Consider the following 14,861-nt stretch of genomic DNA (forward strand, 5'->3'; position numbering starts at 1 on the left):
GGGAAAAGTCCCCAGGCTTCCTGTGACTTTCATTAGGACCCTGTTACCATTTACTACTGGAGAGTTCTTTGAAGAACCACTGTTTAATACTTGAAACTTCTCCTGGGGTGAAAACTTCACTTTTCTTTATATGGAGAGTACCCTTATTTATGTATTAAGTAGAATCCAAATGGTCTCAGTCTACTGCACGACATGACAGCACCTAAAATATGTATCCCCTTAAAGTGTGCCTTGGTCTTGCATCACAAAAGGGAAGGTTTGAAGAATGGTTGGCAGACCAGCCATTTCAACAGGAAGAAATCATAATTTTGTTGTGGGTGTATGATGAAAGTAATTCCATTCAGTCACAGGCAGTTGATTTACACATCCACATCAAGTCATATTACTGTCTGGAGCCATGATTCTTAATTGCTTGAATAGGAGTGTCTTCCTTAGAGAGGCAAGTGTCTCCTGTCATCAGCAATGCTACAAACAGCAATACGTTTTAAATTCAGAGCAAAAAACTCAATAAAATTGAAACCCTGAAATAAACATAGGCTGAAAAATTTCCTTGGAGACCTTACAAAAGCAATATGTTTTGATACACTTTGTATCAATCAGCTGCTAACCAAAACCTGCTTTGATATTTTTCCAAGTACAGATGTGTTGAAGAAAGCAAGCTAAGTAGAAAATCTTTTTATGAATCAGTGACTTACATGCAAAATGAAACAGTTTTAAATTCTGAGAAAATTTTTATCATTATGGGCAGCCTTGATTTATGTCTCTTAAGTTTTTGTATTATTTTACCTGTCCTCAGAGTTCCCAGTCTTAGTCTCTTTCCCAAGCCAGTTTATTCCAGTTTTCCTCACTGGCTTTCAACTGTCTTGAGCCAACTTCTACATTCCATATCCTAAGGTGCAAACTTTTGCAGTAATGCCAATAAATTCTTTGTTTGTCTCTTTCAGTCTTTATTTGTACAAGCTGTTCCTAATACCGTAGTTGAAGAGATTCATTTTCTTTTACCCCTTTCCTGTCAATAGTTCCAACATTTTCCTTCCTTTGTAATGAATGTACTTTCATCAATACTGCCTGCCTCTAGCTTTTTTATCCTCTCGGCGTGTGCATTGCCTAAGCTCCATTGATTTTTAATGACCTAATAATCTGCTGCATCTCAAAACTGCAGTTGGAAGGACAGGTCAATTCCTCCAGGTGGAAACATATGCAGTACAAATGTAACCACTGAGAAAATGAGGTACTAAAAATCTAACTTGTCTCAACTGAGCAAGCAAAACCTGCATTTTTTCAGATACATCCTAAGGCAAAACCCGTGTGGATTTTCAGATAAGAGGTAAAAAAAACCCAAAACCAAGCAAACAAAGAAAAAACTCACCCAAACAAACAAAAAAAACCCCCTCCAAAATTCATTCATAGAGGCATTTTTAAAATACTTAATAAAAAAGAAAGCCTTTACCTCATTTAGAACAAGAATATAGTTAACATTATAGTAACAAGCAGCCTGACCAATTTATCTTACGAGTTTTATTACCAGAAATGACTGAACTATTCTGTCTGAAGTCATCTGTTGAGGAAACAGTCTTGATTATTGAAGAGATTATTTTATCATTTAAGATTTTAACAGTTACCATTTTGAAATAAAAAAGACACATAAAATAGGATTTTGTAATAAGAAGCTTGGGGGAACCGAAAGAATAAGCAGTGGTGTCATTCTTACATGATAGGAGGCATATTTAGGGACTGAATTATATGTGCTGTTTTCTGAGGCTGTAATCCCGCAAAGGGAGTTTTCAAAATGAGAAAGATACTCTGAACTTAAATTTACCTTTAATAAAAAATGTTTCTTTAAAATTTTATGCCTCCAAGTTTAAAAGCTCTAAATGTCTAGAGGCACATTCTTTATCTTTTACAGTGAGACAGACAGTTTCTGAATGAAGGAAATACATAACGCAAATAAGAGTGCTGGAAAGAACCCTAAATCTTTACTGTAAAACTACTTCCTAAAGCTGCCCAACTAATTTCTAAAACTCAGAAACAGTCTCTATGAATTAAAAGGAACCTTCTTGGAGAATTTATTAACACAAAACTAATCCTTCTCCTCCCTTTAGGAACATAATGCAATAGCAGGTGAGCAACACTGTCTCTCACTTGCTTACCTTGAAGGAGCTAAAAGTTAGTTTAAATTCTTTGAATTAATTCCTACAGCTGTCAGGAACACTTCATTTTTTTTCCAGGCTTCTGAAGGTCAAAGGATTTTTATTTTCACTTCTTATACTTTAAATTAAATCTTCAGAGTCCTTGGGGTCTTTCAACCCCCCACACCCCAGCAGAAGGTGATGAAGAGTGCAGAAATTAAAATGCCCGTCTTTTCATCTAGGTATAATTCTTCCATGTGCAAAAGCAAAGGAAAAAAGGTAGTCTAGCAGACAACATCTGGATCCAGAGCATTTTTTCCTTCTACATCAGTCCCTAAGAACAACCAGAACTATGTTACATGCAAAAATGGCTGACCATTTTCCAAAACAGTCTGTGGGATGACTTCCTGACTAATTCCTACCTAGATGTGATGAAGTGTTCATCAGACATCTGAATTTTTCATGCCATTTCAATTGGTGTTCATCTGTGGTCCTCCAAGTATAGCAAACTTGAGAGTTCTGTGGCTCTGAGAGGTGTCCCACTCAGAGGGAAATGGCTGGCCACAGCCCACTGTGGTCAGGGAGACCCGGGAACTTAGGACACTGTTTATAGGGTCACAAGAGGATTGGCTTTAGTCATAGAAATTTTCCATCCTGGCCACAATCAGGGTTGGTACCTTTCTTTAAAAGTTCAATAATACAAATGTTCCAGTCAAGTTGTTATTCAGGAAAGAAAAATAAGTCTTCAAGGCTGTTGGTTTAAAAAAACCAAGAGCTTGTTAGTCAGTGTATGTTCCTGGGAGCAGATAATGTTTCTGATAAGCTCAAGGCCGAGGCCTGGGAGCATTTCTGAGATCAATAGGGGAGACCAAGGAGGAGGAGGGATGTACCACAACAATGTATTCTTATTCAGGTTTTATTCAGTAAATTACTCTCTGAATGTTTTGCTTTGCTGCACCCAATCAGGTTTATGTTGTATAATCATTAAATACCTTATTAAGAATAGGTTTTGATTGAAGAGTGAAACTGTACACATATTTAGGCAGTTTTTTTCCTAAGCATGAGACAGTCTTCTATGTCCAGTCTAGAGAAAGAATGATTTTTAGATGAAGAATTTTCAAACAAAGTGAGAACATAGATAATCACAGATCTCTACAAACATGAGATCCCTAGCCTCACTCAACTGTTCAGGCAAATTTTTTTCTACAGTATATCCCATGGAGTATTGTTATAAAAAGAAAAAAAAAATTACATGCAAAAAGCAGTGATCTAGTTATCCCTTTTGACTATGGAAGAAAATTATCTTGCTGCAGAAATTTGATGTGGTTGGGTGTAACTTCTTACTACATTGCATACAATTTAAAATCTAGAGTTACACACAATTCAAATATTCATTCGTGCAGTGGGAGTATATGGCAACCATTTTATGTGCTTCATTGTTTATATTTCTGAAAGATCATACTTTCTTTTAACAACAAAAGCAAAAAAAAACAAAATATAAAGTTTATCAGGTTTTGAAGCCTACTTTTCTGAGGAGGATTCAGTTACTGAATATCTTTTTTCACACATAAGTGTTGACAAATTTATCACTGGTGTTTTAGGTAGCTGTACAATTCAGAATGAAGTTGTCGTAAAGATGAAGATAGAAAATTTCATTTTACATGATTAGATTGCATCCATTACACTTCTTGCGTATGGTTCTAGGGATAAACTTTGACTTTCAGTTCTAAACGGCAGTGAAAGGCTTTGAGTGTTTTATTGGCACAAGGATGTCTGTAGAGACAATTTCTAACAACTATAAAAGCATTAAGTGCCTTGGTATCATTTTTTATAAAAAACATAAGTGTATTTTTATGTAAAGTGTTTGTTTTTAAAATAATTTCCTAACAAAGTAGCTGAACTTGTTCAGAATTTTTGAAAAATTTATCAGATGGTATCTTCTGTAGAAAACATGTATTTCTGGCTTCTGTTCTGTCCTCGTCTTCTGCTGTTATACTAATCAATAAATGCTTGTTGATTTCTCTTGATTTGAAGCAAAAGAAAAGAAATGTGAATTCTGTGCTTGTAACAGTCACCTGGCTTCTAAAGAGTGAATATAAGGGTGGCCTTTGCAGAAAAGAGAAATCAACAGTAATGCACTTCTGCTTGGTTTTAAAAAGTTATGATTTCGCATGAGTTTTCTGAGCTTTTCCAGCATCCTGGAATGGTTTTTACAAAATGTGTGTCTGTGGATTGCTCAAACCTGGCATTGCATGTGATATAAAGGTTTGTTGCATTTGGGTTTTTTAAATATAATGTTTTCTATAGATTTTCTGCAATGTCAGCATGTAATGTGCTGCTTTTTTGAGTATATTATTTTACTAGCTGCTTTGGAAAATAAATATCTCTCATTTCCAAGAGAATATAGTTAAATAAGAAACAGTAAAGTAGAAATGAAAAAGCAGAATATTTAATGAAAGACATGTATAACAGCATTTTACAGTTATAATTATTTACTAATTGGAATATTTTGTAGGAATTTTGAATTCCAGTGTAAAATATGTAATTTATAATAAGAATTTATTATGATATTTTTTTATTTCGCTCCATCTTAACTAACTTGGTCAGTAAAGTGATTTTACACTACTAAGTACGTCTGTACATTTGCCACATGATTTTCTTTGCTTGTTTTATAAACAGGTGAGGTTTTTATAGAAAACAATGATATTCCATTTATTCCTTTGTAGAACTGACTGACCAGATGCCATTTTCATTGCACTTAAAATTTTGGTTTTGATCAGTTTTTAGAAACTGTTGAACAAAAGACATTTAGCAGCAAGCGGATGGGGTCTGAAATGGATCTTGAAAACTACCAAACTGCTTTAGAGGAAGTACTCACGTGGCTTCTCTCTGCTGAAGATTCATTACAAGCACAAGGAGATATATCCAATGATGTAGAAGTTGTTAAAGAACAGTTTCACACCCATGAGGTAAATGTTTATACTAATCTTTCAGTGCTCACTTTTATGCTTTTATCCTATATTAAGGTCAAAAACACAAACCAAAAATATGTCTAGTTTATTTTATTCCTTTTTTGTGTGTGTGTGTGTGTGTGTGTTTTATTTGTTTGTTTGGTTTTTTGTTTTGTTGTGGGGTTTTGTTTGGTTTTTTTGTTTGGTTGGTTTTGGTTATTGTTTAATTTTTAATTTTGATCTGGAGAATTTAAACATAGTACTGGAAACTGTGCCCTAAAATCATAGAATTATTTAGGTTGGAAAAGACCCTTAATATCGTCAAATCCACCCATTTCTCTAACATTGTCAAGTCCACCGCTAAGCCATGTCCCTAAGGGCTGCATCTGCACGTCCAAGGGCAGTGACTCAACCACCTCCCTGGGCAGCCTGTTTCAGTGCTTGACAACATTCAGTGGAGATGTTTTTTCCTAATATCCAATCTAAACCTCACCGGGTGCAACTTGAGGCCATTTCCTCTCATTCTATCATTTCTTACTACACCCACCTCATTAAACCTTTTTTTCAGGAGTTAAAGAGATCAGTAAGGTCACCCTTCAGCCTCTTCTTCTCCAGGCTACGTTTTGCTCTGTGAAGAAAGTGAAAGTGTTTATTTCTGGTTCATGTTGCAAGATTTGGGTAGGGGTTGAAAAAAATTAAAACTCATGCTTGCAAAATGGTGGAATTCTGTTCTTTCCTTCCAAAGAATCTAACTTAAAAGTGGATTTTATTTTTTCTCAGGGTTTTATGATGGAGTTAACAGCTCATCAAGGACGTGTTGGTAATGTTTTGCAAGTTGGAAGTCAACTTCTAGCAATGGGAAAACTTTCAGATGATGAAGAAAATGAAATCCAAGAACAAATGAATCTACTTAATTCTCGATGGGAAAGTCTCAGGGTAGCAAGTATGGAAAAACAAAGCAAGTAAGTAAGATGTCAGGTAAAATAATATATATTGATTTTGACTGAAACAATCCTGAACTTGACTAACAGTTGGGATTTTCCTTCAGTTCACTGTGGAAAAAAAACTCCATCATGTATCTGTTTCAATATGAGACTTGATATGCAGTGACTTTGAAGCTTGTGTGGCTTTTGAGCCTTGAAGACCAATAATACTTCAAACAAAATTTATATAACCTTCCTCACATTTTTCCAATTGTTTCAACAAATATTGTATTACATATTGTATCTAGCTTCAAAGGAGAGAATCTTTACAAAAATACAAAAGCATTGGAACAGACCACCCAGGGAAGTGGTAGAGTCATCATCCCTTGAAATATTCAGAAAACGTGTGGATATGGTGCTTGAGAATACAGTTTAATGGCAAACATAAGGTGGTGCTAAGACTGACTATTGGACTTTGATTTCCAAACTTAATGATTCTATAAGTCCAAGAAAAGATTAAGTCCAAGAAAAGATTTAAGGGAAATAAATGATCTCCTAAAACAGCATCTTATCATCTCCTCTTTTCCACTGCTGGGAATCAAATATTGGTCTGCACATGCCCACTGCTCTGGAGAAGAAATACTGGTCTGTGTGTCATTGGTCTGACCTCATACAAATGTGTTATGTTATCAAGTTCTCTGTTGAACTACTCGGGCGTCCAGCTGTTTTCAGCTGAGGGTGACATTGAGATGGAAGAGGTTTTGAATATTTGGTAAGGTACTATGAATTTTATTCTTTTTTTCTTCCATCTTTTTTTTTTATATATATCCTCTTGAATCTGTTAGTGTGCATGGCATGGTTTGGCAGTGAATTCCAAAAACCTCTTAGCCAATGAGTGCTACTTTTTTGAAGAATGGCTTATTTTAGTTTTTTTGTCACTGGTGGCTTAAGTGATTCCCTTTATTAACTCTATTACAAGTGAGAGTCAACAGAATATATTTTCTTACTCTCTTCATAAATATATATTGAATATATTCAGTTATTCATCTTGATCCTCTTTGGGCTTTCTCCAGTTGTGCCATACCTTTTTGGAGTTGAGGGGTTTGTCCACAGTATTACAAAGTAAACTGTGATTTCAACATTTGCATGACATTACTCTCTTTTTTGCAGTATGTTCTTAGTAATTCCAAGCATTGGTTTTCTTTTCAGCTTGCTACTGGGTATTGAGATTGTTTTCTGTATCCCATCTTCCTTTGACTATAGAGTAGAAAAGGGTTTCAGATGTTTGAACCTAACTTATTCTAGCTCTATTATTTTCTTGGAGGAAAAAATCTATGATGCTTTGCTGTAGGCAGTTTTTATTCACCATATTTATTTTCATTTATATCAACACATGCTAGTAGCAACCTCACCTCTATGAGTGGTACTATGCCAACACACTCTACACAGTTAAAATATCCTTTAACACCAATTGTTAAACTTATCTCCCAGATTCAGCTGGAGGACCTTGCTTGGGGAATTGAATGATCTTGTATCTTTTGAAGCATGCCATATTTGGGTAATATGAATTTGGTAGAAGACATAAAATGATATGGGCTTCACAGAGAATGTTATGCTACTATTTAATTTCGTATAGAAACAAAATCTGTGATAAATTCAATGAAATTTGGGTAAGGGCAAGAGAAAATTTCTCAGGAGTGACATTCTTATATATAGCTAATTTTGACCTCTTGGTCAAACCCCTGTTATTCAAGCACCAGCTATAGGATTATGAATAGCTTTCATGTCACAATATAATATATTTCTAGGTTATTATACATAATTTAAACTCTCAGGATCCATCTTCTGCTTCAGCTTAAAGCACAATCTTCTGCGCACATTGCTATAATCTAGTCCCTAAGGCAACAGCAACATGTTTATCCAAACAGAGATGGTTTTTATGAGGATGAGAACAGCAAAGCTGTCTGACCTCTGTTGTAATGGTAATAGGAAATGTAACAAAAGGTACCACACTTTACAGCACAGGGAAAACAAAAGCAAACAATCAACAGAGAGAGGGGAAATACATACTGATAAAGGGTACTATAAAAATGAAAGGGTCTTAGGAAAAGTGATTTAGTAGGTCAGAATGTCAGAGGAAGTTCATAGCATAGCAATGCCTTTGTGTAAAAGCAGCCCAAATTGGATTTCCCATGTATTCACTATGTATTGAAAATATTTGACTCTTATAGCAATGCTGAAGGAAAACAGCCTGTTTTTTGATTTTGGGCATTTTTTTAATTTCTTACTCCTGGCCTTCCCCAAATGGAATTTTCTATAATAAATCATCTCAGAGTGATAAGTATACCACTGGAGAGGGAAACAATGCAATTTATGACATCATAAAGAATTCTACAACTTTTAAACCACATTCAATTCAATGAAGTATTTTTTTTATTTGAAACTTATGAGAGCCATACCATAAACAGAGATTTTGATAATCTCCTGGGGTATATAAATAAGTATTAAAATCTCTATCGGATGTTTATAAAAGTAATTTGAAAACAAGGAAGTACCTGGAGAATGGTAAGAAAAGAGAAACATTCTTTTGCTTAAGTATAAAATGTGATTATTTAATTTTCAAGTTTATACTTCTTCCTTCAGAATAAGGTCATTAATCATATAGGTATTTAATCATACCTTGGTTTTCTTAAAATCTCTTTAACAGATTTACTGTCCTGTTTATTTAATTTATTGCTAAGAGTATATGTCTAGGATGAAGCATGTACTTTTTACATACAGTAGCTTACTTTAGAACATCAAGTAAGACAATAAAATGAATACTTGAATCTGAGGGACTGAGATCTATGACCGCCAATCCCTTGTGAACCATGGGCTATATTAAAGTAAGGTAACATCTTTTTGTACTTTATCTGTAACGAAATAGAGAGATTAGAGTGGAAAAGACACCATATGAGTCTTCTGGTCATTTTGATCAATAATTAACACATGATTTCCAGTAAAAAAATCCCTAAAATCATAGTACATCACAAAGATCCATGACATTATGTTCTTAGGAAAAACAAAAGCAACAACAACAACAACAACAAAACACCAGACAAAAAGAAACAACAACAACAAAAAACTAACAACAACAAACAAACAAAAAAAACTTTACTGGAGATAATACAGTGAAACGTTACTGCTTTATATCTGCTCTTCAGAGATTTGCATTAAAATTGTTACTGTCTCTAGAAAGTGACATAGCTTCACAGAGATCCAGATGTAACACCTGATGCTATCTCAGTTCCATTTGGGACCAGAAACCAGTGTAACTAAAATCTTATTACAAAACAAACTTAAAAAAAAAATTTAAATTTGTTTGCAAGACTCTATTTCCATTAGGTTGGTTCATCTTGGTATTTGTCCACGGTTTCTCCCCTTTTCTGTATCCCCTGCTCTACATTTCAAGGTATGAGGAGCAGCTGAGGTCATTTGGCCCATTCAGCCTAGAGGAGAGGAGACTGAGGGGAGACCTCATTGCCACTACAACTTCCTTGGGAGGAAGTGAAGTATTTCCTTGTTTAATTCTTCAGAGCACTCTCCACTAAATAACTGAAAACTTACTATTTTTTTTCTGCTTAGTATCCTAAATTAGGGAAACCATGGCAAGGTCAGCTGTCTGAGAGTTTTCAAAGTACTCATAGTAGGTAACACAAGCTTTAAAAAAAAAGCAGCAGAAATTTTGAATTCCTGTTTTATTAGAAATACAACTGGAGGACAAAACTTTGACAGAATATTATATGCAGTATTCAGAGTCTAAAAAAAAACAACTTCAAGACTGTTTGCCAAAATCAAAACTTTTTCAACAAATTTTCAGTCACCTCTTTCATGAAATCACAGAATACGCTGCGTTGGAAGGGACCCATCAGGATCATTGAGTACAACTCCTGGCCCTGCACAGGACACCTCATGTGTCTGAGTGCATTGTCCAAACATTTCTTGACCTCAGACAGGCTTGGTGTTTTGACCGTTTCCCTTGGGAGCCTGTTCCTCTTTGAAAGTGTATATTTTTATTCTGCCTTCAAGCGTAGACTTTTCAAAAACAGTTGATATGCGGGGCAGATGTTTCCGCCTGTTGTTTTCTTCACATATAAATTGTAATTATAATTTCTTTGTTTTACAGTTTACATAAAGTTCTAATGGATCTGCAGAATCAGCAGCTGGCCCAGTTAGCTGACTGGCTGACAAAAACAGAAGAAAAGACAAAGAAAATTGATTTGGAGCCCCTAGGTCCAGATCTAGAGGACCTAAAGCGTCAAGTAGAAGAGCATAAGGTGTGCTATGGCGTGCTTCCAAGGGCATAAAAAACAAATTCATTTTTTGACATTTTAAAACCTCTACTGCCACTAGAACATAACAAAGTAATATGGAATCTTGGTTTAATATTTATTGTTTTGTACAGTTAACAAGCTTTTGTAGAGTTATTTTATCACAACTCTTGAGTTTTATTCTGATATAAAAAAAAAAAACAACCTTCCTTTACATATATATAAAAATATACTAGAATATGTGAGGCAACTGTAACATCCTTTTATTATGTGGTACAATAAGAATGTATCAGATTTTTAAATACCTGTGTTTTCTTCTTTTTGCATGTTGTTTTTTCCCCTTGCATGTTATAGTAGTAATGATGCAGTACTCAGACTGCATGATCTTATTAACTCTCCTGGGACTCTGAATATCTGTTTGTACAGCACTACTTTCTATCTGTAGAAAATACTTTTTTGTACTTTCCATTTGATTAATGGAAATTAACAAACTCATAAATGGAATGTAAGAGAGAATTTGGTCAATTTTTTCCCACTTTCCATGAGGCTAATTTTTTAATTGGACAAATTGAGATTTAAAAAGAGAGAGACTATATTGTGTGTAATAGCTTGGTTTCTTTTACTGTGTTAAATTTTCCTGCTTCATATTAATTAAAATTCTAAAATAAATTAAGGTATGTATCCATGGCACAAGGTGATGATAAAGAAACACAGAAAAATAGAAAACAGAGATTATTAGTGAGGTCATGGAGATTTAATGTGATAACCTGTTAATGTTTCTACATCAGTGGCTCAAAGCAGTTCATTTCCACAGTAACTTGAGAGATTTTAACACCTGATGCTTCATAGCCTGTGTCAGTGCTAGTCCAGGTTTTAGAGGGCAGATCATCCTGAAAAACAATTCAAACTTGAAATCAGCTTTTACGGTTCTTTTACAAAGAAGTCAAATACTGCAAGACTTCATGATCCACTAGTGTGTTAAAGATGATTTCTTTGCATTCTGATTAAGGAGTGCTACTGAGGAAGAATGCAAATTCTTCTGCTATTTGTGCTATCTGTCCTTGCCCTGTGAGGAGACAAAGTATTTCAGTATGTGGGTTTGCTAGCTAAGCACATATTCTGACATTAAATTTTCTTTTTGAAAAAAGACAGCAGGTAATTATGAAATGGTAATTAGGGAAAGAAACGTGAAGGATTTTGAATACATAAGTACTAAGACCTGAATAACCTTATTTCTATGCATTTTATGCTTGAATATTAACATAAAATGTAATCCTTTTATTTTTGCAATCACTTTATGCTGCTTCTTTCTAATACTGAGAAAACTGTGTTTAGCTTGTATTTGAAGATTCTGAGTGAAAGCATTCAGAAATCTCTCTTCCATATACTAGTTCTTCATTCTTGGTGTGTTGAGTTAGTCAACATTATTTATTTATGTGTATTACTTTTCAAATCTTTTTTTTTTCTTTTTGTGCAAGAGACAATTTAGCTAGTATGCTGGGAAGAAAATGTTTTGGGTTTAATTTTAATTACATTTTTATTCATTTATTTTTTGTCTTATTCAGAAGTCAAAGAACAAGGTGTTTTCCACTCTTTCAATTATTGTGAGAAAGTTAATATAATTTTATTGTATGTTATATACAGCAAAGCAACATCCTATAACAAAGATTAAAACAATGGAATTTTAGTAGCTTCATTATTAAATAAGCAAACAAAAAACCAAAACTCAACACCCCTCATGTTTTCTCTGAGTCTCACCTGTCCCTGGATGTACCAGAAACAATGTTTTGCACATGATTCAGAGGAACCAAAAGTTAGAAGATGTAAAAGGCAATGATGGTTTCAAATGAAACAGATTCAGAAAAGATGATAGGTTTGGTTTGTTGTCATCCTGTCTCTGTCTCGTCTTTACCTTTATAATTTTGACTTCCCTCTTTACCTGTTCGTTAGTAGCTAGTTTTCACGCTGTTGATTTCAAATTGTGTATTCCCCCTTTGACTTATGACTTCCATACATCTGATTTCTTGATTCTACTTCTTTCTCAGTGTTGTCACAAAATATTGGTCTTGAGTTCTTGCGACTAACACTTGAGATGCTCTGCTGGGTTTTATATCAAAAGAACAAGAAAAAAAAAGAAAATCATTCAGTAATGTGTATTGGGAATGCTACCCAACACTCAGACCAGACAAAGAACACAACATTTTTTCACACTTCTCAGCATGCTGCTTAGTTTAGAAATATCTTGATAGTACTGAAAATTTTATGAGTAGGCTGAAGTAATGGTGAACTCTAGAAGATTTTATGTCATTAGCAAGGCACGGAGTTCTGGTGAGAAGTCTGTTGTAGTCTATGTTTTGGAATGGTAGTTAAACATCTCAGTAAAGAACTATAGGTTTTTTGCAGTAATATTTTATGTGGTTTTCTGCTGTTGCAGCTATCCCTTCCTTATAATTTTATACAGGGAGGAAACTACTTTTCAATAAAAGTCTGAGGACACTTGAACTGTCTAAGTAGAATATTATATTGGAAATGTGTCAATTAAGAAAAAGTGTGCTTTGAATTGAACTGATTTTATTATTCCAAGTTATTATTATACAATTATAGTTAATAGATTTTAAAGTTTCATTAAGTTTCCAAAAACATCTAAGCTTTTTAATGCTAGGATTTTTAGTACTTAAAATTAATTGAAAATGTTAAATGAGATACTTCTTAAGTGTTCAAATAGGGGTGGATTTTTCTTTGACACTTGGATGACCTAGGTAGGTATTTTTATTCACTTTCAACTACATTAAGTTGGAGTTGTGTAAGTTGTTATCCGATAGATAGGAATTTAGAGAACTGTGGAGTTTTATGAGTTTCTGTTGTTGCTATCTCTATGCATCAACATTTATATCCTTCATCAACATTTAAGTCCTTGAAAATTTGCTGTCTCTCTAACAAACAGAAGAACTTGTTAGAAAATTCAATTTAAGTAATTTGAACAGAGTGTGCTCTACCCTTGAGACTGCACTTCATAAATTCCTGTTTCAACAAGATCCTGAATACTAACAATTTTCACCAATTAATTTCATGGTAAAAATAGACGCTTGGGTTTTAAAGAACAGTCCTTTACCTCAGGATAAATTGAATCTGTCTGAGGATTAGATAATGACTCACCTTTCTGGTTCATCTGTTCCATGACTTCTCAAGTATTTCATGATGTGTGTGAGACTCCCACTTCCAAAGTGCCATCCACTCCTGCACTTGCAGAGTGTTGCTAACTCTGATTTTCTTCTGGGATGCCATCTGTCAGATACTGACTAACCAGGAAATAAAAGTCACCTTGTCCCTTGCTGTAGGCTTGCAGAGCAATGTATTTATTGTTGTATGGCTTAAACAGGGGATTAAACCTGGGGGAAGCGAGCTGTGTTATACGCTCTGATCCATTAGTGCTCTTCCTTGATCAAGTGCTGGGTCATAAAATGTTGAGAAGTCGAAATTCCAGGGATGGCTCTAACAATTTTGAGTGCTTCACAGTCCTTGAGAATTGTTTTATAGTCTAGCTCTCTGAAGCAAATGGTAATCACAGGCATGAAAGTCAGAAAAAGGAGGATTCTTATATTGCCTCAGAGGCTGTGCCCATGAAGGAATTAACTCTGAAATATTGGTAAGAAATGTATGCCTTAAAAACAAAATAGTCTGTGAATTCCTTTCCTATTGCTTATTACCACATTATTTTTTATTTTTAATTTTCAAATACAAGTAAGATGTTTTACTAAAGTGGTTTAAAATTCATGACCTTATCTTCAGCAAGGGCTTATTTTTCATACATAAGTGAGCTACTCTTCTTGAAAAAGCAGCAAAAAACAGTGACATGGTGAAATTCAACAAAATTTAAAATACAATCAAGATTTCTATTATGACAAGGCATATGTAGTTAGCCGTGGTATTTTTCAGACTGTAACTATCACACTCTCAGCTGAAGTATTCAGGATGTAATCCAGGAGCTTGATTTCCCACATTCTTTTGTTTGTTTGAAGGCACAGACACCTAAAAAGTGTCAGGCAAGATACAGACTTGGATACCTTGTGTTTTTTCCAGAGGAGTGGTATGAGGCCTTCTTTCAAGTTTTATTTGCACAGCACAGAACCCACAAATGTAAAGGACTGGTTTACAACTTGAAGCTAAAAATGTGCATTTGGGTTTTCATACACAGTATTTTCTTACTTTGGAGTACATTTTCTAACACATATGCTTCAATTATAGGCATTTCAAGAAGATCTGGAGCAGGAACAAGTCAAGGTGAATTCTCTAACCCATATGGTAGTGGTGGTGGATGAGAACAGTGGAGATGGAGCTACTGCTGCATTGGAAGAGCAGCTTCAGGTAATGACTGAATGACAATGCTTGACTCAAAAACTTGAAATGAGAAATTTAAAAAAAAAAAGCAAAACCAAATATTGAATGCATACAGAGCCATAATTTTTAGACAAATAATTCTTATCAAGAAATATTATTATTATTATGGTTTTTCTAAAACACTCTTTTGGGGAAAGTCACAATTTACTT

At 34.5% G+C, this 14,861-nt stretch overlaps 1 protein-coding gene across 10 annotated transcripts in view; it reads left to right on the forward strand.

The window, feature by feature from the left end:
- DMD (dystrophin) overlaps positions 1-14,861 on the forward strand; it is a 996,724-nt gene that overhangs the window by 279,477 nt on the left and 702,386 nt on the right. For all 10 annotated transcript variants that reach the window (XM_027888128.1, XM_027889056.1, XM_027888040.1 and 7 more), the window contains 4 exons: positions 4,910-5,098; positions 5,861-6,042; positions 10,169-10,319; positions 14,559-14,678. In XM_027888128.1, the coding sequence (XP_027743929.1) occupies positions 4,910-5,098; positions 5,861-6,042; positions 10,169-10,319; positions 14,559-14,678 (642 nt within the window). The remainder of the gene's footprint in view (positions 1-4,909; positions 5,099-5,860; positions 6,043-10,168; positions 10,320-14,558; positions 14,679-14,861) is intronic.

The sequence above is a fragment of the Empidonax traillii genome, unplaced genomic scaffold, assembly GCF_003031625.1.
Source record: "Empidonax traillii isolate 1590-97213 ecotype Southwest subspecies unplaced genomic scaffold, ASM303162v1 scaffold1:size7828297, whole genome shotgun sequence".
Classification (NCBI taxonomy): domain Eukaryota; kingdom Metazoa; phylum Chordata; class Aves; order Passeriformes; family Tyrannidae; genus Empidonax; species Empidonax traillii.